The 23622-nt window shown below is 44.1% G+C and overlaps 1 protein-coding gene and 1 long non-coding RNA gene across 6 annotated transcripts in view; both read left to right on the top strand.

The window, feature by feature from the left end:
* The first annotated feature begins 1575 nt into the window (after positions 1 to 1575).
* VAPA (VAMP associated protein A) overlaps positions 1576 to 23622 on the top strand; it is a 35956-nt gene continuing 13909 nt past the window's right edge. Inside the window, exons 1-2 of one of the 5 annotated variants that reach the window (XM_006066258.3) lie at positions 1576 to 1850; positions 20630 to 20782. In XM_006066258.3, the coding sequence (XP_006066320.1) occupies positions 1772 to 1850; positions 20630 to 20782 (232 nt within the window). In that variant the 5' untranslated portion in view covers positions 1576 to 1771. Of the gene's footprint in view, positions 1851 to 2507; positions 2545 to 7262; positions 7838 to 8652; positions 8803 to 20629; positions 20783 to 23622 lie in introns of those variants that run through there. The other 4 variants (XM_006066259.3, XM_044934730.1, XM_044934729.1 and 1 more) reach the window with 4 other exon arrangements.
* On the top strand, positions 8809 to 15636 carry LOC123465294. The gene is made up of 3 exons (XR_006640475.1): positions 8809 to 9957; positions 12966 to 13161; positions 15285 to 15636. It is a non-coding gene; the product is annotated as an uncharacterized LOC123465294 (long non-coding RNA).

Here is a 23622-nt window from a genome sequence, read left to right as displayed (position 1 = left end):
AATTGGCTCCGTGGTAAAGAATCTGCCTGCCAAGGCAGGTGACATGGTTTCCATCCCTGGGTCCAGAAGACCCCCCTGGAGTAGAAAATGACAACCCACTCCAGTATTCTTGCCTGGAGAATCCCCTGGACAGAGCGGCTTGGCGGGCTAGAGTCCGTGGGGTCGCAGGGAGTCGACAGGACTGAGGACGCACGCATTTCCAACAAATTAAGCTCTGGCATCCTGCTGAAGCTACACTGCTCTCCTTGGGCACAGCCTACAGCCTGGTGCGCATGCTAGGTTAGCTACTCCGGAGAGCTGTTCCCAAGTGGGTTCCGATGCCTGTACTGCAGTGAGGACGTGGACTCTGTGTCCACGGCTAGGCCACTGTCCCATTTGTCTGGTTTGTTTTCTAGACCAACTGGGCTCCTCCTTCACCGCGGCAGCATCAATCTGAGCGTTGTTTCGCGGTGCTTCCCAGGGATTTGAATTCCAGCAGCACCATGACGGCTGATTTACAGCACACTCGTTTCATGTTCCTGTCCCCGACTACCCTGGAGATCCATTAAAGACTGGTCAGCAACTCTGCTGTTGGCATTTTTTCTCCTTCAGCTCAGTTTACTACAGGCTTTCTTAATGCTGCAGATGGAATTCGCTGCCAACATGTGAACGTGACAACTGTTTTGGTTTGGGCTCATCGTTATCAATCAAAACTGAGCAAGAGACAGAGGAACAAACGCTGTAGACTGACTTTTATTTCCAGTTTGATAACGCTTGCCTCATCAGGTCCCCAACGACGCGTCCTCGACAGAGGAGGTGTGTTTCCTCAAGGGCTTTTGCATCCCAGAAGAGAATTCGGGAAGCCGGAGAGCTTGGACTGGAGAACCACAGCTGTACCGACGGAGGGATGGATAGAATTAGGGAGGGAGCATACTAACAGATCCTGGCATGTTTTCCTCTGGGAAGCCTCTATACTTCTAACCGGGGAACCTCGGGGCAGTCTCCAAAAGTTGTTTTTCTTTTTTCAGGGCATATGAGACATCCTTTGGGAACCAAAATGAGAGTTGGCAAGCCTCACCCCAGCCTCCAACCGACCCTTCTTCCCGCCCGCGCTCAGCCGCTACTACAACTCCCAGCAAGCACCACGCAGCGCCGCAAGAGGATCGGTCCAGCTGGAGACCCCGCCCCGCGCGCAGCATGCTGGGAGTTGTAGTCCACGAACCTGTTCGCTCCTACTTCTGCTATTTGGCATTCCCGCTTGGGAGATGTCGATGGGCTACCTTAGCGGGTTTTCCAGTCCAGTCTCGTAACTGCAGCTAAACGTGACCGAGGACTGCGCCCTCCCGCTCTGCGGTGCGCGCCGCGTCAGTGCCAGGGAGCTGAGCTCCGCCCCGTCCACGCCCGCTCCCTTGACAGCTGGCCTAGGCTCAGAGCGCGGCGGGCCAGGGACGCGCAGGCGCAACAGCCGGTCGCGCCTGGCGGCGTGGAGGGCGGGCCGGGCGCGAGGCCTCGCGGCCGCCGGGACGCGCACGTAGGCACGCAGAGGCGTCACGTGGGGCGCCGAGGATCGCAGTGCGCGTGGCCGCGGCGTCTGGTGTGGGGTTGAGTCAGTTGTGAGACCCGGAGCTGCGGACCGGCGAGCGGTCCAGCGAGTCGCCGACAGAGCGGCGGGTGTCGGGTTCGGGAGCCGAGCGCTGGCCCTGTGTCGAGCCGGGCCGACCCGCGCCGCCGCCGCCCCCCGCCCGCAGCCAGCGACCCGCCGCGGGCGCGCCCCCGCTCTGCGCTGTCTCCGATGGCGTCCGCCTCCGGGACCATGGCGAAGCACGAGCAGATCCTAGTCCTCGACCCGCCCACAGACCTCAAATTCAAAGGTTGGCAGGGGCGGCCTGCGGGAGCGGCGGGCGGGGGGTGGTGGCCGCGCCCGGTGGGCCCCCTCCCCCGCCGCCCGCGCCCGGTCCGGCCCCGCCCGCGCGGGCGCGCGCGCCCCTCCCGCCTCCCGCCGCCATCTTGCGGCCCGCGGGCGCCTCGCTGCGGCGGCGGCCTCGTCCTTGGCCCGAGGGCCGGGGCGGGGTCCGGGCGTGGGCGGCTGGCCGGGGACGCGGGGCAGGCAGGGCGGTCGTCGGTCTGGCGCGGGCGTGGGCCGGGCTTTGCGTCAGCGGGCCGGAGGCGGCTGGACGTCTTCCGCGCCGGGCGACACCTGCGCGGGGCGTCACCTGCGCGGGGACCCGGGGGCCGCGGGAGCTACTCGGGCGGTTCTTGCTGGGGATGCTGCGGGCGCGGGGAGCTTGCGGAGCCCGTGACTCGGCCTTCATTCCCGGGGCCCCACGAGCACACGGGCTTGGGACTGTGAGGCCGCTCCAGTGCTTTAGAGAATCAAACCGAAAGAAATAGAGTGCGAAAGAAAACACCTTGGTTTCCGTAGGACACGTTTTAAATAGTTTTAGAGCTTTAAGATGTTGTATTCTGCCGCTGTGAAAGGAGTTGTGTATAAAGCCTGTATTTTGCAAGCTCTTCAGTACATTTGCGAGTTTCTTTGAATGGAAATGTCAGTGAGCCGCGTGTTAGGTGAGAATTCGGTTTTAAGACGACTCCACGAAATATTTAGAGAGGCTTCTTAAGTGCATTTTATTGTAGCAAGTTTATGGGCGTAACGTGAGTTTACATAGTTTTCGCCGAAAGGGGAGAAATAAAACACCTAGGGGAATCATGAATACCAAAGTTCAGGTAATACCTAACTCTGTAGCTCTTATCTGAGAATAAAAGAATTTAATGTAAACCTTTATGGTAGGTAGTTCTTCTGAGAGTTTAGGTGTTTTGCAGTTATTTTAGGGGAGGCTGATTTTACAGAGGAAGTTTTCTCCTTGTTAATCTGTGTGTGTTGCCATTAGGGACCTGGACGCCGTTAAAACTAGTTTTAGGTCAAGAAGTGTTCACAGAGTTCTCTAAGTTTCGGTATGTTTCAATGACATGCTTACTGGCCCAGTCGTCTCCGTCTCTTTGCTGACTCCATGGACTGTTGCCTGCCAGGCTCGTCCATGGGATTCTCCAGGCAGGAATACTGGCGTGTTTTGTCATTTCCTTCTCCAGGGGATCTTCCTCACCCAGGAATCAAATCTCCGTTTCTTAAGTCTCTTGAATTGCAGGTGAATTTTTTACCGGCTTAATCTTCTTTGGATTCTTTACCGTTTCAGTAGTAAGAGGCTAATAATAGCAAAGAGGCAAGTTAAAGGAACAACCAAAACCCTGACCCAAAGACTTGCCAGATACTTATTTTAGTTATTGAAGAATTACTAGCTATGATTACAGAACAGATTTTTGTGTTATGGATGAAAGTAATTCACAAGGCCTATTAAAGTTTGGACATTAGTTGACTTTTTTTAAAAAAGGATTTCATGGAAAAGTTTATAGGGACACATATTCAACTGGGCCATTTACTTAGCAAACACTATTGAAAGCTTTGTACCATCTCTATATTTGATGAAGAGTATTCAACAATGAGTAATTTACTCAGCAAACATCAGCTTATATTTGGGGATTCAGTGCTAAGCAAGGTAGAGAAAAGAACCACAGTTAGTTTGTAGTTTAAGGAGTAAAACATGTTTTTCTTAGTGCTTGAACCTCCAGATGGAAGAGGCATGCAGATTCTGTAACAGAGGCAAAACAAGTAGGAGGAAAGAAGCCCCTTCTTCCTTCCTCCCCACTTGTTTTAGGAGGAGTTGTTCAGTCGCAAAGTCCTGTATGACTGTGACCCGTGGACTGTACTGTAGCACATCAGGCTCCAGTGTCCTGCACTGTCTCCCGGAATTTGCTCAGATTCATGTCCATTGTTGGGTGATGCTATTTAACCATCTCATCCTCTGCCACCCCCTTCTTTTTGCCTTCAGTTTTTCCCAACATCAGAATCTTTTCCAGTGAGTTGGCTCTTCGCATCAGGTGGCCAAGTATTGGAGCTTCAGCATCAACATCAGTCCTTCCAATGGATATTCAGGGTTGATTTTCTTTAGGATTGACTGGTTTGATCTGCTTGAAGTCCAGGGGACTGTGAAGAGTCTTCTCTGACACCTTTATTGGCTTGCTTTCATTTGGGGAAGCGGGAGGGCAGGTCATGGGAATGGTTTGCTCCTTTCCTGATGTGAGAAAAGGTTGGCTTGTGCTTAGGGTGTGCTGTGTGCTTCTGTTTAAGAGTAGGGAATGGGGAGGATTGGGAAAGCAGAGCTGGTAGGACGAATTGGGAGGCTACATTTGGTGTCATTTGATTCCTTCCTTCTTAAAAGTTACTCTTTTAGTCAGAGGTAAATAAGTTGTTGATGGAAACCTCTGTATTCCAAAGACCAGTTCAGCATTAAGTGAGGAGACTCATTTGAAATCAGCAATTCTCTTCATGCTAATTTTGATGATGGTGTGAAAAAAATCTTTCAACTCTACTTTAAATCATCTGCAGTTTTTAGTTGAAGTAGAAGTCTGTTAAAGGATATTTTTGCAAAATGTCATCTTCTGGTAGATTTATTTGAATTATTTTAACTTTACATTTGATTAAGATAGTTTCTCCAAGAATGAGTCATTTAATCATTCTGAGATTGTATGGTGCATTTTTCTGTTACATGCATAATAAAGTCATCTTGCTATGAATTATTGGCACTTTGCACAATTTTGGAGAAGCAAATAACAGTTTAATATATTTCCTACATTAATATTTTATTCTAGTTTGTTTTATACAGTTGTTTATATGAAAGTACTTTTATAATGTCATGAACTCTGAAGTTTTTTTGTTGCATTAGTAAAGAAAAAGATGTGGATATTTTAAAACTCTGTTTTTTAAGCTTTGGCAGTAATTTGACATAGAATTCAGGTGTGAAATTTTGCATTACATGTGAGGCTTTTTTTGGGGGGGTCTTTAAAGTGTTTGTTTACTCTTGTAAAATTTTTTCCTTTGTATTATACAACATTTTATTTTTCCAGCCTGTTCATTTTGGAGGAAAGTTTGGAGAAGAAAGTTTAGAAAGTGCTGAAATAAGTTGTGAATATATTCTTCCTGGCCATGATCGGAGAAAGGAAAATAGACCAAAATCATTGTGTCGAAGGTGGCCCATAGTAATAGCATCAGTAAAGAAAACTAAGCGCTCTGAGCAACCAGGGACCAGTGATGTTCAGACAAAGCATCTTTGGATAGCAGCACATCGGGAAGAAGAGACCCAAGGGAGGATGGGGAACACGCCTCCTCCTGGAGGGTGTGTGGCACTGTTGCAGGCGTTTCAGCTCACTCGCGTTTCACAGTGGCTACATCAGACCCCTGGCCTGATTCCCCACACCCTGGACATGGGTGTCATATCTTCCTTAACCGTTTTCAGGGAGCTCTCGACTGCCCTCTGGGTGAGAGCATAACTCTTTAAGTGTGGCATACACGCCCTCTGGGATGTGCTGTCCCCTCTTGTAGCACCTGTTCGTCGGCACACGTCCACACTTCCCCGAGAGGGTGGAGCCCTTCTCATGTCCAAGCTTGTTGGTTTTGCTGGTTAAGGTAGAGATGGCTTATGACTCAGACCCTGTTCCAGCAGGTATTTTCTCTGTCGACGTTTTCAACCACTGGCTTCTTCCTTTAAACATAAGAACACATACACCTAAGTCTTCCCTTTTAAAAACAAACAAACCAGCAAGATATTGTACTTCCTTGACTCCCAGCTCCCTGAGGCTCTCATGTCTCCTGGGCTTTGTTTCCTTTGCGGTCAGGCTTCTTGGAAAAGCAGTTGGAGTTCCGGGTCTCTTCTGATGGCCACTGTGGTGACCACGGTGCTCTCTCTCTCCCTGGACGTGTCTTTGGCACTTCCCAGTGTTGACAGCTCGCTTTTTAATAACTGGATTCTTCTGACTCCTGTGACACAGTTGTCCTCCAGCCTTCGTCTTTGCTGTCTCATTTGTGACCTCCTTTTTCTTAAATGCTCGTGTTTTTGAGATTCTGATTTGGTTTCAATTTTATCTCACTCTGAACTTGTCTTGTTCAGTCTTCCTTGTTTTGAGGGCTTCTCTGTCTCCTCCATGCTCTTTTCACACATTGCTATACACCCAAATCTGTGTTGAGTTCAGAGTTAAAATCAGCTTTGGGTGATTCCTCAGTGGTACAGTGGTTAAGACTGTGCTTTGACTGCAGGGGGCATGGGTTTGATCCTAGGTTGGGAAGTTCCTCATGTCGCCAGTGGAGGCGGGATCCGCTTTGGAGTCCATACTGATGGGGTTCATGCATGCTAAGTTGCTTCAGTCATGTCTGACTCTTTGCGACCTTATGGACTGTAGCCCACCACACTCCTCTGTCCATGGAATTCTCCAGGCAAGAATGCTGGAGTGGGTCGCCATGTTCCCCTCCAGGAGATCTCCCCAACCCAGGGGTCGAGCCTGTGCCTCTTTTCTGTCTCCTCCGTTGGCAGGTGGGTTCTTTACCTCATACTGATTACTTCTTGATTATCCTGGATTTGAATGTTGCTCAGGTGGCTCCCTGGAGAAGGCAATGGCACCCCACTCCAGTCCTCTTGCCTGGAAAATCCCACGGATGGAGGAGCCTGGTAGGCTGCAGTCCATGGGGTCGTGAAGAGTCGGACACGACTGAGTGACTTCACTTTCACTTTTCACTTTCATGCATTGGAGAAGGAAATGGCAACCCACTCCAGTGTTCTTGCCTGGAGAATCCCAGGGACGGGGGACCCTGATGGGCTGCCGTCTATGGGGTCGCACAGAGTCGGACACGACTGAAGCGACTTAGCAGCAGCAGCAGCAGGTGGCTCCCTTGGAGAAGGCAATGGCACCCCACTCCAGTCCTCTTGCGTGGCAAATCCCATGGATGGAGGAGCCTGGTAGGTGGCAGTCCATGGGGTCGTGAAGAGTCGGACACGACTGAGTGACTTCACTTTCACTTTTCACTTTCATGCATTGGAGAAGGAAATGGCAACCCACTCCAGTATTCTTACGTGGAGAATCCCAGGGACGGGGAGCCTGGCGGGCTGCAGTCCATGGGGTCACAATGAGTAGGCCTCGACTCAGCACACATGAACAGACATCTCAAACTCTGCATATTCTGAACTGTGCTTTTTATGTGCACGCCTACTCCTTTTCCTATGTTGTTAATTTCTTTTTTGTGGCATCTTGATTACTCATTCCAGAAATGCTGTGCACATCTAATAATTAAAGTTTATATTTTTGCATCCCAGAGATAACTTTTGAATCTCTCCTGTTAAATGCAGCTCAGTTTCTCAATTCATTTGTTTTAATTCATTCAGCTATATAAGAAAGAGTTGAGTTTCTACTATATGTGATGCACATTGAATAAGTGTTGGAACTACAGTTTTGAGTAAAAGAATCTTTATTTTTATGAGGTGATGGTCATGGGAGCGGTAGAAGCTAATCAGATCATCAGAAGACAGATTAGCTTTGATGAGTCTGGTGCTGTGAGAACGTGGCATAGGGGTCTTTGATGTGGTCGAGGAAGGCTGCTACAGGTTGACTAAGATTCCAAGAATGAGTGGAAGTTATCTGGGTGAAGAGGAAAGGAGCACACTCCTGGAGTGGCAGGTGCAAGGGTTCTGAGGCAGGAGGGTGTGGTGTTCGACGTGTTAAATAACCTCTCCTGTGTTTACAAGGCTGCGGGGTCAGTACCCCAGTCGCTGGGTCAGCCAGGATGCATGGGTGTTGGCTTAGTAGTTCTGTTTTTATCGTGACCCACTGTTGATCTTCAGTGGGGAGAAGATAGAGGTGTGGAGGTAGTGGGCTGACACCGCGTTTGTGTTGACAGGAGTGTTGTAATCTGGTCATAGCGTGGACTTGTGTTGGAGGGAGCGAGAGATGACCCACGCTGTGGCTGCCGTCCATGCAGGTGCTGACTGCTGGAAGGGCAGTGGTGGGGATGGTGAGACGTTTGAGGGGGGTCTCTTGGGTGTGTGCACGGCGGGAGAGTGTCCGGACAGTGCTGTGGTCTCTGGCTGCACAGCTGGAGAGGGGAGCTGGCAGATGCTGGCAGAATTCAGGGGCCTGGGAGAGCACCTGCGGGAAGGTCCTGACCTCCTCAGATAGGGTAGCTGCATTTAGGTCCTCCAGCTGGACTTGAGGAGGGAACCCATGGGCATTTGGGGTCCACGTGCCTGACTCGGGAGGGATCTGGATTTGGCTCGTTTCTTTGCTTCAGGTGATTCTCTTTCCTCTACCGGTTAGCAGGCTGGTCCCTTTCTCCTTGTGTCCCACTTCCTCCAGCCTGTCGTCCTCAGGGATGCTGAAAGAACTACCCTGTGAAAAGTGCACACCGGATCCCATTGCTTCCGTGGTTGAAGAACCTGCAGCATTTTCCTGTTACGCACTTACTGGAGCCCAGATCCGCGCCTGCCTCTTCAGTTCACCTCTGCTGTAGCTTTGCTTGCATGCAGCGGTTTCTCCAGACGCTGTCAGTGCTGCAGGCCTTTGCATGCTCTTTTCCGAATGTCGTCCCGTCCTGGCCGGAGGGCTGTCTCCCCTGCAGGAGCCCTACCTATGGTGCCATCTCTGGCTCTCCAGGACCCGGGCCACTGCCGTTTTCTTGACCCTGTCCTCGGTGCTGCTCACTGGCAATTACCGCACTCACCACATGGCACAGTACTGATGTTTACATACTTTTCTCTCACAAGCTGTTTGTGAAGCGCTTGAGGATATGCCCATTTATTTTTATATCCATGATAACAAGATCTGGCCTGGGGTGATTGCCCAGTCAGTGTTGATCGCGTTAATAAGACTCAGACCATCTCTCTGTCCTCTAATTGTCATGGTTTTGGCCTTGTGTCTTTCAGTAGATGCTTCGTCTTGCCTTTGCAGGTAGTGTTTTCAGAGCTTTTTAGTTCCAGAAGAGGGTATTTTGTTAAGAGCTGACTACTGTGCTTGGCTTTTTTCATTTGTGAAGTGAGAAGCAGGGGTGGGTGATTTCTCGGTGATGGTCTGGCTGTAAAGGTTTGTGAATGCATGGGATGGTTGAGTGCAAAACGGAAACACAATTCTTCTATGAAATGGAAGAACATAAGAATTGGGAGACCTTGATTAGGTTCTTCTGAGTTTGGTATTTTGTGATTGTTAGTATTGGTAATTTTGTTCTTGTTTTCTATATTGTAATAGTTACCTGTTACTTTTCCTTTCAATAAAATGTTCCTTAACCATGTGGAGACGGGCTGTGAGGCGAGTCTTGTAGCAAGGACCCCTTTATCATTGCTTTCAGAGGCGCTTGCTAACTCTTTTTCTTGTTGCTTCTGTTATCTTTACTGACCCTGCAGTGAACTCCTGTCTTTCAGAGGATATAGTAGTTAATATAGCATGGATCGTGCTTTCCTTAATAAAAAATTGGTTTAAAAGAAAATAATATTTGCCAGTTTATTAAACTTTACAGACCACAAAATGTAATATTGTGTGACCACTAAAGAAAATTTCTTGATTAAGAAAAATTAAATGTAAAGGGGAGGGTTAGTTATTTTTGCAAATGCTTGTTTACTGGGTTTATTATGCTTAAAATATGACACAAATTACTCTAAAATTCCTTATGAAAACTTTAAAAACATTCATAAAAAACTTTGTATAACTTAATGAACCTCTATACTCTTAATAGCTTCATATAATAGTAAGTTTAATGATTATTAGTATTTTACTGTTTTGGGGAGAGTAGGAGTACTGCAGTATTTTAAACAAATTCTGGCTATCATAACATCTCAAGCCTGAGTATTTGAGCTTACATTTCTAATAAAAAAGGTTTTTTCTTTACATAATCATGACACCATTGTCACTTCATAAAACCAAAAGTAATTTTTCAGTAATCTGATGTCTGGTCTGTTGAAATCTTGCCATAGTGCTGATTTTTGGTTGCTGGGTATCAGGTCGTCCTAATCTTTGGCAGTGCCTCGTTCACCTGCTTTGTATCACACCGTTCACTTGTTGAAAAGACCCCGTCGGTGTCCAGTGGAGTGCCCCAGACTTGTGATATTTCTGGTATGTATTTCCTGTAAGTTTGGAGTTGGATTTAAGGGCTTAAAGATTCAGGTTTCAGGTTTTTTTTTGGTACAGATACTTCATAGATAGAATTGTGTCACATCAGGTGATAATGGCTGCTTGTCCCCCTTCTAGTGATGTTAAGTTGATTGGTGATGACAGCCTTATCCCACCCGTGAGAAGTTGCATAAATATGAGTGCATTTATGGTAATATGTGTGAGGAAAAAGATCAGAAAGAAAAGGATGTCAGCAGTCCTTAGGTCTACTTTAGGATGCTTTTGTTTTTACTTTTCTGTATTTTTCAAGATTTCTGCATGAACATTCAATGCTCTTCATAGTAAGAGAAAAAATTATTTTGTTATTAGACTTGATACTTTGGGAGATTATATCAAAAGTTTCAATTGTCCTACAATGAGGTGCCTATGTAAGGTCAGTAGAAAACAAATCTGTAACCATCCAGTAACAGTTAAAATTAAGGCATATGAAGAGAAGTAGAAAACCATGTTTGTTTGAAAGTGGATCTAATTTATAAATTATAACTGTCCTGTGACAGGTGACAAATTGAACTCCTACTGTCAGCATCAGTTGGTGGTCCCTGGTGAGAAGCATGGTCGATTGTCGAGGGTGTTTGTTTCTCAGAGAATCGGCCCTGCCCACAGACTGTATTTAAGAGCAGTGTGGACGCTCACAGGAGCCCTCCCTCTATGTCCAGACTACTGGACTCATTGGTCTTGTGGTGGGCATCTCCCCCAGGCTGGACCGTGTATGTATGGATGGCTGACAGTCAATGTTTTGATGTCTCCTCTTTAAAGACTTTTGAGGTCGCAGAGGGTTGGAAACAGTGGCTGCAGTGGGCCCTGTGCAAGCAGAAGCAGCTAGCTGAGAGGAAGGGGAGAGCAGATGACAGAGAGCTTGTGGATCCAGGTAGCAGTTCCTCTTGAAAGTAGCCTTTTGTGAGGCCAGCTGTACTTTATTTCCTGTGCCATAGATTGAGTAGATCTTTAGAATCAACTCTTAATGTGATTGTATTCTTCCTAGTAAAACTCCTTGCTTAAATATATTTAGACTACAAAACTTATGAGAATATGTTCAGCTTGATGACTGTGACGTTTCACTTTACACAAATAATCTCCACCAACGTCTTAAATTTTTATAGCTGCCATCTTTGATGCTGTGTTATTAATATGCTGTAGTTTGCTTAGCTGCTTTTCTCTGGCATTTGGGATGTTAACTGTGGTAGAGTTACTGCCAACATCTGGTACTGATTTCAAAATTCATGTTTAAATTAATGAGATGTTTAATTATTTGTATTTCAACTTTTAAAGGATATGATTGAATTCAGTTGCCATTTTAAAAAATAGATATGTTAAAGAATTATTAATATGCTGCTAAGTCACATCAGTCGTGTCCGACTCTGTGCTACCCCATAGACGGCAGCCCACCAGGCTCCGCCGTCCCTGGGATTCTCCACGCAAGAATGCTGGAGTGGGTTGCCATTTCCTTCTCCAGTGCATGAAAGTGAAAAGTGAAAGTGAAGTTGCTCTGTTGTGTCCGACTCTTAGTGACCCCATGGACTGCAGCCCACCAGGCTTCTCCATCCATGGGAGTTTCCAGGCAGTGTTAATATGAGAGGACTTTAAAGTACTAGTTTGCAGTATAATTTGACAGGTTTCTTATGGGCTGCATTTTGACAGCCTTTTATTTTGTAGTTATATATTTCCATATATATATTTATACACGTATATTTTGTTTTGGTGCTTGGATAATCTGACATAAATTGGAGTGACTGGTACACCTTTGAAGGGATAGAGTACCTTTGCATCACAGTGTGTGTTTTCTGTTTGTTTTCTCTGTGAACAGATTTTACTTTTATAGCTTATAGGGGAAGATGAATTCCTTGGTTTTGTTTTCTGAGTACGGTTCCCACTGCCAAACATCTCAATAACCACATCTTCCAAAGATAGCTTTTTTGTATCTTCTTAGTACCCCTACCCTGACTTTAAAAATAAAAGCTTTTATGAATAAATTAAGCTAATATGAATCCATGTTTAAAAATCCCTTCTGATTGTAAAATCAGTGCTTAATGTCGAAAATTGAGAAAGTATAGAACAGGATAAAGCAGATTCTCAATCCTACCACCTATAACACCTGTTGCTGCTGCTGCTAAGTCGCTTCAGTCGTGTCCGACTCGGTGTGACCCATAGACGGCAGCCCACCAGGCTCCCCCGTCCCTGGGATTCTCCAGGCAAGAACACTGGAGTGGGTTGCCATTTCCTTCTCCAATGCGTGAAAGTGAAGTTGCTGAGTCACGTCTGACTCTTAGGGACCCCATGGACTGCAGCCTACCAGGCTCCTCTGTCCATGCGATTTTCTAGGCAAGAGTACTGGAGTGGGGTGCCATTGCCTTCTCCGTAAAATTTATAGTATTGTTGATAATTTTTTCATAACTATTTTGCTTCTAGTCTAACAAGAGCTTTAGATTTATAAGTGGTGCTCAAAAACATTTATTTCAAGTTCTCCCCAAAGTATCCATTTCTCTTTTATTCTTTCCTATCCTGCCAACCTAGGTTTTAAAAAGTAGTCTAAACTCTTCAGATATGAAGCATTTATTTCTGTTTTAATGAAGGTGTTCACTTAAGCAGCCTCCACATTTAATGTTTAATTTTAATTGCAAGCATTAAATTTTATGTGTGTGTACATGATTTTTCTTTATAATGTTGCACAGTGGAAGAACATAAAATTTATATAAAAATGTTACAAATCAAATTGTTTCATTTCTTGGTGAATACAGTGCAGTTGTGTATTCTCTGTCACAAAGATTGTTTAGGTCAGAGTGAGCAGTCTGTGCGTCAGAAGGTCAGAAAGAGTACTCCTAAAATGTTTAGTAGCTTTATGCTGAATGTCAGTAAAGCCGTGATCATCTGAGATTGGATTATCTGCCCTGCTTCCCTGGAGTAGTAGGTGTTTTCTAATTAAGGCAGTAAAGTTGTTCCCAAATGTCATGTAGTTTTAGGACTGAGAGGAGTTTAGGAATTGGAGATGGTTTTGCCTGCTGAGCTGGAGTGGGGGTTACGCTGTGCTGGAGAAGTGACACGATTTGCTCAAGGGCACCCCCCGCCCCCGCCGCCCCGCCTCCCACAGGGAGGATGAGAGTCAGTGCTTTGACTGCATGGTGCCCATGCTTCTTCACTGGCAGGTGATGGGTGAGTACTTGACTGTGTGCTCAGAACACTGCTAAGTTAGCTGAAAGAGCTGCCAGGTAAAGAAAGGACATGGTTCCTGCCTGCTGGTCACTTGTAACCCTGACTCCAAGCCCCTAGAAATGACCACACACTACTACCTTAAGTGGATTTTGGAGATTTTTCATGATGAATTCTGAAATTTTTTTGCTGATTATGTAATATGGATAAACGAGGGCAGTGAAACAGTTTAAGCAATCAAAGATATAGTTCAAATCAAAGAAATAGTTCAGTTCAGTCACTCAATTGTGTCCGACTCTTTGTGACCCCATGGACTGCAGCACGCCAGGCCTCCCTGTCCATCACCAACTCCTGGAGCTTACTCAAACTCATGTCCATTGAGTCGGTGATTCTATCCAACCATCTCATCCTCTGTTGTCCCCTTCTGCTCCTGCCTTCGGTCTTTCCCAGCATCAGGGTCTTTTCCAGTGAGTCAGTTCTTCCCATCAGGTGGCCAAAGTATTGGAGTTTTAGCTTCAGCATCAGTCCTTCAGTGAATATTCAGGACTAATTTCCTTTGGGATTGTCTGGTTGGATCTCCTTGCAATCCAGGGGACTCTCAAGAGTCTTCTCCAACACCACAGTTCATAAATTCTTCAGCCCTCAGCTCTCTTTATAGTCCAACTCATATGCATACATGACTGCTGGAAAAACCGTAGCTTTGCCTAGACGGACCTTTGTTGGCAAAGTAATGTCTCTGCTTTTTAATATGCTGTTTAGGTTGGTCATAGCTTTTCTTCCAAGGAGCAAGGGTCTTTTAATTTCATGGCTGCAGTCACCATCTGCAGTGATTTTGGAGCCCAAGAAAATAAAGTCTGTCACTGTTTCCATTGTTTCCCCATCTATTTGCCATGAAGTGATGGGACCGGATGCCATGATCTTAGTTTTCTGAATGTTGAGTTTTAAGCCAACTTTTTCACTCTTCTCTTTCACTTTCATCAAGAGGCTCTTCAGTTCTTCACTCTCTGCCATAAGGGTGGTGTATTTAAATCAAATAGTGAAGTTTGGCTTTTGTATTAATCTTGCGTCCATACTTTTGTAGTAATGAAACCTTATAAAAAGGTATGTTTAATATTTTAATAACTATAAACCATCTTGAATTGATTCATTTTGTTTCCTGAAGTAGTCCTCTGTTTGTTTTTACACTAATGCTTCTATGATGACATTTATTTAGTACCTGCTGTGCCAGGGATTGTCCTAGCAGCTGGGGGCAAGCTGCACATGAGACCAGTCTTCACAGAGCTCACATTCTCTCAGGTCTGAGATTTCAGTATGTTTTGGGGAAAATGGAGTAAAGGTAAATAAAATTAGGTAGCTTTATGTTTTAGGGCATTCTATGGTATAAAAGAGAAAAACTGTTTTCTTGGTGGAAACATTTCTGGAAATGTTTTTCCTGTGGAACCAAGGGAAATACAGTAACCATTAAAAATCTTTTTCCTGTATTACTGATTTGACTGCAGTTTCATGCCTTAATGCTGCAGAAGTCAGCCTAGAATGGCTTATGAATTAGGAAATAAATACAGCCAGGTAGTTCACATAGAATATATAGAGAATTTATGAGAATTCAGGCCCTGGAGACAAACCTGCTTTGACTTCCCACTTGCACGGTTCTGTGCTTGTCTGACCTTGGACAAGTGTTCTTATACTGAGTCACAGTTGACTCATCTGTAAAATGAGAATAATAAGTAATAAAAGTATCAGCCTCATGGCTTGTTATTAGGGTTAGATGACATAATTCATGCAGAGTTCTTGATACTTGGTGGGCGTCCAGTAAAGGCTAGATTGTGAAAGCTGCTGTGACCCCTTCAGGACGTTGAGTCCGCTTCGGTGCTGTGGGTGCTGTGGAAGGCATGGGACCCCTGGGCTTAGGGACCAGGGTGTGTGATGGTCAGGGCAGCACTACAGGCAGCGTCTTCATAGCTGTGTTGGTTTCCTTTGCCCTTCATTCCACGGGGTGACACACACGGCTTCAGTGTAGGCGGGTGCTGCCCACGTGGTGGCTTTGTGTCATAGCTGGGAAACTTTGAGCCTAGGGCCCTGAATCTTTCATGATGGGCTGCACAGAAACCTGCCTGACCTTTTTCCAGAGGAAGACCTGAATTTTATCACGCTGGATGGTAGAGAAGCCTGCTCTCTCCAGGAGGAGGTACTTACTGTCTTCCAGGGCTGTTGTCTCTGCTGTACATACATCCTTGGAAAGACTGTGTGAAAGCCCCCAGGGCCTGCACTGGCCAAGCTGCAGAAATACCAGGACCCATGGAGACTGGTCTGTCAGCAGGCCTCTGAGTTCCTGGTCTAAAGGATGCCACAGCCTTCGCAGGGTACCATTCTTGCACACAGCTGTTTATTCTGGAGCCGCATCCCAGAGACCTTTTCTATTTCTGTAATGCTTCATGCTGTATTCAGGACCACGAATCCTGAAATAACATTTGATTCTCTTCTCAGTAAGCAGATACTGTTGAACTCAAGTTGGTCTACATGATGAGGTGTTCAGGAGTTTTCAGAACCTTGGAATGCAGGAAGATAAGGTGGATGGACACAGATGGCTAGGTAGGTTGCTAGGTCTTACAGTAACAGCAGGTGTCAGTTGTAGAGTCTAGGTTACGCATATAGGACATTCACAGTTGAGTTATTTTGATTTTTCTGAAATTCTTCAGAACGCTGGGAGAAAAGGCAACTATTCTCTCTCCTCCCCCCGCCCCCCCCAGTCAGTTTTCTTTGTAACTAAACAAAGCCTGGCATTTAAAGAAAACTTTTAACAGCAATTTACATCAAAATATGGACAGATGATAACCATTTTAAAGATTGTTTAGTCAGAGTGGTTCTGCTTTTAGTTGTTTTTAGCTTAATTGGGTTCCTTTTAAGATTGGATGGTTTGGAGAACTATTTAAAAGGAAATCATTGCTCTAAATTTTAGATAGCCAGTGTTTCGTGCCTGGAATACATTTTTATGTAAAGGAGTCAGGCCGGTCTCCCTATGGACAGCCTTCCAGGTGAGTGGCCCTAAGCTTTTCCTACATTTCTGAAGTCTGAGGGTACAGGTTTTTCCAGGCTTTTTAACACTGAGCCCACATTGAAGTATGTTACATTTCTGTCAGTTTGGGGCTGAGGCTAGGGTGCTGGTTTACAGGGAATGGTAACTGGTAGAGTTAGGGCGGAGTACCTGGTAACCCCAAGTGGCCTGGCTGCTTGAGAGGGGAGGAGAGAAGGGCAGCCTGTGTGGTGAAAAGGTAGACTTTTAATAAAATTAATTTTTGTTTAGTTTCTTTTCAGTAAGAGAGTTTAAATGTAATCTGTATTGTGTGGAATTTTGTTTTATGTGGAATATTTTTATGTGTAAACAGTGAAATTTCATCTCTCAAGTAGGGAATACCAGATGGTATCTGTGGTTGGTGATTAGTTTACTACCAAGTAATCTTAAATGGACTGTTGTAGTAATTGTGTTTCTAAATGTTAAACTAAGCATTTATGTTGGACACATGGCTGGATTTCTCTCAATTATAGGGATTGTTTTAGAAATCCTCAAAACATGGGTGTTTATTTCCTATGTAGTTTGCTTCAAATGTTTCACTTTTTCATCAGAAGTGCTTTTCACAGGTTTTTTTCAGTTTTTTTTTAAGGTTATACCAAGAGTCATCTTTTCTTAAAAAAAAAAATGTACTGTTTTTCATAAAAGAAAAACCATGTGCAGTTGATAGAATTATCAGAGAGTCAGGAGCTGTGCAGTCACGGCCCAGGCTCAGAAATGGAACTCGGCTTCAGCAGAGCCCTCCTCCTCTCCCTGCACAGCTAACTACTCTTTTTTACGGTGACCATTTGCATGTTTTTCTTAACAGTTTAAACACCTAAGCACTGGGTGTTTAAAACACAGGGTATTATTAGTAAAGCTGGAGAGTGTTGATAGAATGCAGTAGTTTTTAACCTTATTTGACACAGTATCCCATTTTAACATTTTATATTTTGTAGTGCCCAGTATTGTATTCTGAGATGAAATTCATGTATGAATTACAACTACCAATGTACATAGTGAAAATCTTAATATATGCCCTAACTATAGCATACAGGAGAAGAAACTGGACTTGTAATAAAATAGGCATTTCGATGTGTAAGTGTTGGGTATGACTGTACTGGAAGACTAGTAGATCTATCCTATGTAGACTGTACTAGATGTAGTGTATCTGTATATAGATAAATAGATAGTACAGTATCTATATAGACTGTACTGGAAGACTAATGAAGTAGCCGGATGCCTGTGACCTCCCTCAACAAGTGAGCTTCGGTTTAAGGGAAGTGAGGGCAAGAGTTGTCTGGTGGAGGCTGACTGGTTTTCTCTAACGTCTTGAAATCAGGGCGAGAGAATCTTTATGCATGTGGGTGCACTCACATGACAGTCACCCACACACGTGTGCTGACTGCCCCAGACGTGTTGCAGGATTCACATGTCCTGAGTGGCATTGCTGTTGGTAGAATAATTTTCTGTATTGGTGAACTCACATTTTAGATTTTTGGAGAAAGAGAAAGAGAACAGAGTTTTTGCAATAGATGTATTTCTGGAAAAGAGTTTTGTTTTTTTTTTTTTTTTAGCAGTGTGGCTGTCTGGAGGGGTGTGTGAAGGTTTGGTGGGCCCTTGACTGCACGGGTCTGCCTGGGCGTCACAGAACACCGCCGTCCTGTTCCTTCCCCCGGCAGCAGCACCTCCACTCCTCACGTCAGACAGAATACCTGCATTTAATTTTGTGAGATTCTCAGAGTTTCTGTGACCCACGAAGTGTAACAGATATCTCTACCTGAACCTGCTTCTAGCTATAAAAATGGTTCTTATGCTTGTGGTCATTAGTACTTGGTGATTTTGCATTTTAACCTGGAAAATGGCTTTGGACTCTGAACTGTCTGCTGGAAGCAAGCCTTATTGAGAGACTTGGTTAGAGGGACAAAGTGGTGCAGAAAACCTCAAATTCATTTGTTAGATGGGTATATTACAGGTAATTTTACATTTTACTGAGAAGGTTAATCTATTCAGTTAAGAATTTGGTTTTAGTGAAATTTTTTTCTTTTGACATATTATTTTCATCTTTTAGATAGTTTGCATTTTCATGTCTAGAAAGATCACAATTTGTTAATGTAAGATTTATATTCCCTGATGTGCAATCTAAAATGTGAGTAGTGTTTCAGAATTCATGTTGATGAAATTTGACACATGGTCATTTAAAAAATCAGTTTAACATGTATACTATCATGTATGAAATGAGTCGCCAGTCCAGGTTTGATGCACGATACTGGATGCTTGGGGCTGGTGCAGCGGGATGACCCAGAGGGATGGTATGGGGAGGGAGGAGGGAGGAGGGTTCAGGATGGGGAACACATGTATACCTGCGGTGGATTCATTTCGATATTTGGCAAAACCAATACAATATTGTAAAGTTTAAAAATAAAATTAAAATAATAAATAAAAGCCAAACAAAAGAAAAAAATATTTATATTAATAAAATGAATAATAGTGAAAAAAAATCAGTTTAAAAAAAGTTATTTTACCTTATTTTGAATAGTTCGCACTTTTCCTCTAAAATTGGGGAGATTTTAGAAATTGAATTTAAAATGACAAGGTTACATAATTATGTTATGAAAATACAGGATTGTTCTAAATTAAGATTCGTAAAATGTTAGCTGTTTTACTAAGAAACTTCTGAAAACAAACTTTTAAAAATTATACTTAGCGCTAATGTTAAAATCCTAGTTGAAATAATAACATAAAAATGGACACGTTCTCAGTTACCTGTAGTAACTTGTGGATTTTGAGAATGTTAGGAAATGGGATCTGTCTCTCTAAGATTCATAGTTTTACCAGTGGATTCACGTGGCAGAATGCAGCTGGGGGCTTCCCCTTACTCCCGGGGTGGGGGTGTGGGGATGGGGTGTCAGCTGCTTGTCAAAACGTGCAAGCAGTAGTAATGCTGGGAGGAGCAGCAAGGATGTGAGATAATGTGCAGATACAGTGAGTGACTCGACCATGAAATGAAAGCGAGCTGTCCAAGAGATTGTAGTTCTCGTGTAGATTGTATATATTTAAAAAAAAAAAAAAAAAAAAAGCCTACTTGTTGATTTAAATACCTGTTTCATGTTAAAATTTTTTCTATAACTGGTTTTCTGCCTTTGTGTTTTCTTCTAATGTTCTCTTATTTCTAGCTCCTCCCTCTCATCCCAGTTCCAAATCTTTGTTAGAAAATATCTTATAACTCAAAAAACTTTTAAGCACAGATTAGAATTAATTTATTTCCTTGGACTTGAAGTAAGTGCTTTTTCCTGGCCTTTGATTTGAAGTCTCTCTTTTCCTCTCCTCTTATCAGTTTGGTCTGCTTTCCACCCCGCCCTCCTTACACTGTCCTTCATTTTTGTGTGTTCCCTTCAAGCCTTTGTCTTAGGTAACTTCCCCCTACTCAGCAAAGTGGGAAACTTGTTCGGCAGAGTTGGGGAATTTTCTCAGTCTGGGATCCTTACTAGAAACATTTTAAAGCATACTAGAAATATTTTACAGTTTTAAAAGACATGTTTATTCAGGTTTATTTAATTTCAGCCTTGAAATTTGATTTCAGCCTTCTAAAGGGTTTTTTTTTTTTTTCCGTTTAGAAACCACTTAAAATTGCTTTTGGGTTAGTGAGAAGTGTGTGGTTGTTGCTTCTCATGGGGACATATTTTTTAAGTTCCATCTTCTGTCTCCAAATTAACCAGTATTCAATTTATTGTCTAAATCTGCATAAAATGTCTTTAGGCTTTTGTTGAACTGAGAACTGTACTGTTTCTCTGCACCCCACTCTTCCCCTTTTTTAAAAACAAAAAATGGTCTTAGATTTACTTAATTCAGGCAGGACTGCATCACCGTTTGGTTTCTTTGTTTTGCAATTTTATGTTTGGGTGTTGAACCAAAGTTTAAAAAACCTTTGTATGTAGAGCATTTGACACAGTTATCTTAGTAAGCATGTGATGAACATGAGTGAAAGGAGCGAGTGAGGGGATCAAAGCTGATGGAGGTGGGGCGGGACCACCTGTCTCTGGGCCTGCTGGCTTTAGGTGGAGAGACTTTGCCCTTCGCTCGGTCAGGTAAGTCTGAAGACGGGCTCTGGTTTGCAGGGCACTGGAGAACTGATCTTTTCAGTAATGTGGTAAGCATGTACTGGGAGAATACAGTTTGGGGCTTATTTCGTAAGTTGTGAAACTTTCAGAACACATTTTACTTGATGGAAACAAGAAAAGTTTGAGTAGGGATTTTATGGGTGGGTTAGCAATGAAGGAGAGAGCACGGCCCCTTTGTGAGTCCCCACCTGTACGTGAACTTCATAAAGTCGAGGTTTTGTTTGTCCAGTTTTGAATTTTGTTTTTGTGTGGGTGTGAATCCAATTACATTTCCCCCCTTGTTTTTGTTTTTTAAATCTTACAGGCCCCTTCACAGATGTAGTCACTACAAACCTTAAGTTGCGAAATCCTTCAGATCGAAAAGTGTGTTTCAAAGTGAAGACGACAGCGCCTCGTCGGTACTGTGTGCGGCCCAACAGTGGGATCATTGATCCCGGGTTGACTGTGACCGTTTCAGGTAGCAAATGTTCATGCTGTCCTCCCTGTGTGCAGACTGCTGCAGAAACAGTTTCCCCCTTCTCTTGGGGTGGAGTGGGGGTGTGTTTGGGGGTGGGGTGGGCTGAAAGCAGTTACTGTCAGTCTAAAATGTTACGTTGTTCTTTATTTCTGCAGCTTACTACCACCACATCCTTTGCCCTTATTATTTGGTCTTTGAAATTTTGTATCAGTTTTGACTTTTCTCATCTCCCATAGATCACTAGCTGTTACGCTTTACATGCAGCTATTGAGGGATTATTCTCAGTCTTGCTTAAGAATGTACAGTGTATATCTTTGGCCAGTAACTTACAGTAGTTGATGAGGCTTCTGTCTTTACTGTGAATGCCATGTCAGTTTTGTGGCCCTTCTGTGTTTATTTGAAGTCCGGGGCGCGTGGTGGCTCCTTCCTCACGGATTGCTTGCTCCTGCCGTGGAGCACAGTCAGTGCCCCCAGACTGCTCCTTCTTCCCTCATGACACTGTCTCACAGTGGAGGCAGGAAGGTAGTCAAGGGTACAGGTTACTTAATGGCAGCGCCTCTCAGGCCCCACACTAAGACAAGTTACTCCCGTTTTCCGGCCGTGGTTCTCACCTTTGTGAAGGCCTGTCATAGCAGCACGGGCTTCTCCAGAGTAGAGTCTCTGTGGATATAGCCCAGACGTGTGTGTGTCAAAGCACACAGAGTATCCTGGGTGATCCTGACAGGTGTGACTAAGACAGCACACAGTTCTGTATCGGTGTTCCAGTTTGCAGGCCCACAGAGCCGGCTGGGGTCTGGCTCCTTGAGACGTTGTGCAGTGGAACCTGATGCGCGGCAGTTGAGGCCAGACTGCAGTCAGGGTTTGTGGGGCACTGAATCCTCCCTCGGTCCCTAGCCCCGGACGCAGAGCCTGGAGGCCCTGGAGAAGGAGTTTTATGGTGTGGCAGCCGGGCAGGCTTGCTGTCGTGTCTGTCCGAGCTGTCAGTTCATGGGAAAGGTGGCGGGCAGTCAGAAGAGTGTGCAGTGGGCACGTGTGTTCTGGCAGTTGCTCTCTAAGGCCACAAGCCTGCCGCTCAATTGGAAGAAGATAAAATAATTTCTATCCACATGGTTAAAAATGGATTTTGGCGTAAGCAGCTGTACCCCAGGATTCCATGGAACTATTCAGAGTGACTTTCTTGGAGGGTTCTAATTCATGGAGCTTTTCCGGTATTAGTGTTTTTTAAGAATGTGCATATATTTCTCAAAGCACTTTCTCCCACAATAAGCCCCACCTTGTATTGAGCATCTGAGTTACTAGGACCTCCAGACACACTGGTTCCTGTGTTCACATGCATCCTTGACACCTTTCCTCCACTTGGAGCTTGGCACTCCAGCTTAGTGCAGCACCTCAGTGGGTGAGGGGTTCTCCATTCACACTTCCTCCATCAGCCCTCCTTGATTGACTGTCTGCATATTCACTTTAGCACGCACTTTTATGGATTAAGATTGTCTTTCTCTTGTTATGAGGTCTGTCAGCAAGTCACCATCACATCTTTGTTTGAATTTTTCTTTTTATTCAGTTTCTAGTGAATATCCTGGGGTAGTTGTTCAGTGAAAGGTGTTCCTGGAGATAGATTGTGCATTATCTGGATAAACGCACATTTATCTTGTGCGTTTTCTTTTTTTCATAATTTTGCTTGTTTACTCATTTATGGCTGCTGGTTCTTTGTTGCTGCATGGGTATTCTCTAGTTGTGGTGCGCAGACTTCTCATTGCAGTGGCTTCTCTTGTGCAGAGCACCGGCTTTAGGTAGTTGGGTTCAGTAGTTGTGGTTCCTGGGCTCCAGAGCACAGGCTCAGTAGTTGTGTAGCAAGGGCTTATTAGTTGCCCTGTGGCCTGTGGGATCTCCCGGATCAAGGATTGAACCTGTGTCTCCTGCATTGGCAGGCAGATTCTTTGCCACTGAGCCACCAGGGACTCCCCCTATCTTGTGTATTTTCTACTGCTGTATATTTGGCCGTTAAAATTTTTTTTTTACCACGATGGGAGTTAAGGATCTCTCAGACGTACCTTATAAAGAAGAAGTTCTTATATAATTGCTATTTCTTGCATTTGCTTAATTTCATCTGGGTTTTTGAAAATGTTGACATCTATCTTAGAAATAATCTAAATATTAGCAGGGAAGTTAACTCCACAGTATTGTGTACATATTTTGTGGAATTGCTGATTCATTCTTTATAATCTCTTATTAGATTTATATTACATAATTTAAGCCATACAGAACCTCTAAAAAATCTCTTGTAGGCCATTGAAAACCATAAATGCTTGGGAAAAAATTTTAAATATAATTAGTAGGACAGTGGGAAAAGTTCAGAAATGATGAGGCTGTATGGTTTCCTTCTACACTTTGTTGTCTTAGACTCATTTAAACACACTGATAAACTCTTGAATAGGTGTTTATTTAAAATCTATTTTAGAAAAAGCTAGTTATATTTAAGCACTAATAAATGGTAGTGAGTTTTAAGTTACCTAGAATTTTTCCTATAAATATTCTAGTTGTCTGATTTTAAGAGCTGTTATCACTAAATACTAATGTGAAAACTAAATTTATAAGTGGTTTTAAATACAAATTTACTAGATTTTGAGTTTATAGGCATTGTAATAGTTAATGTTAGCAAAGTTTTGAAAATTTTCCAAACTTAAGTTTAGAGAGGGCAATTATAGATACTTATTTTTTAAAATAGCCATTTGTTTATTTTGTGGGTTGTTAAAGATATAGCAAATTAAAAACGTAGACAAGGTAAAAATAATTGAAAATCATAAAATTGATTCTGAATCAACTTTAATAATCCAGCGTTT

Source organism: Bubalus bubalis, chromosome 22, assembly GCF_019923935.1.
Source record: "Bubalus bubalis isolate 160015118507 breed Murrah chromosome 22, NDDB_SH_1, whole genome shotgun sequence".
Classification (NCBI taxonomy): Eukaryota; Metazoa; Chordata; class Mammalia; order Artiodactyla; family Bovidae; genus Bubalus; species Bubalus bubalis.
The sequence above is the reverse complement of the archived record's forward strand: the minus strand, read 5'-3'. Positions and strand labels throughout refer to the sequence as shown.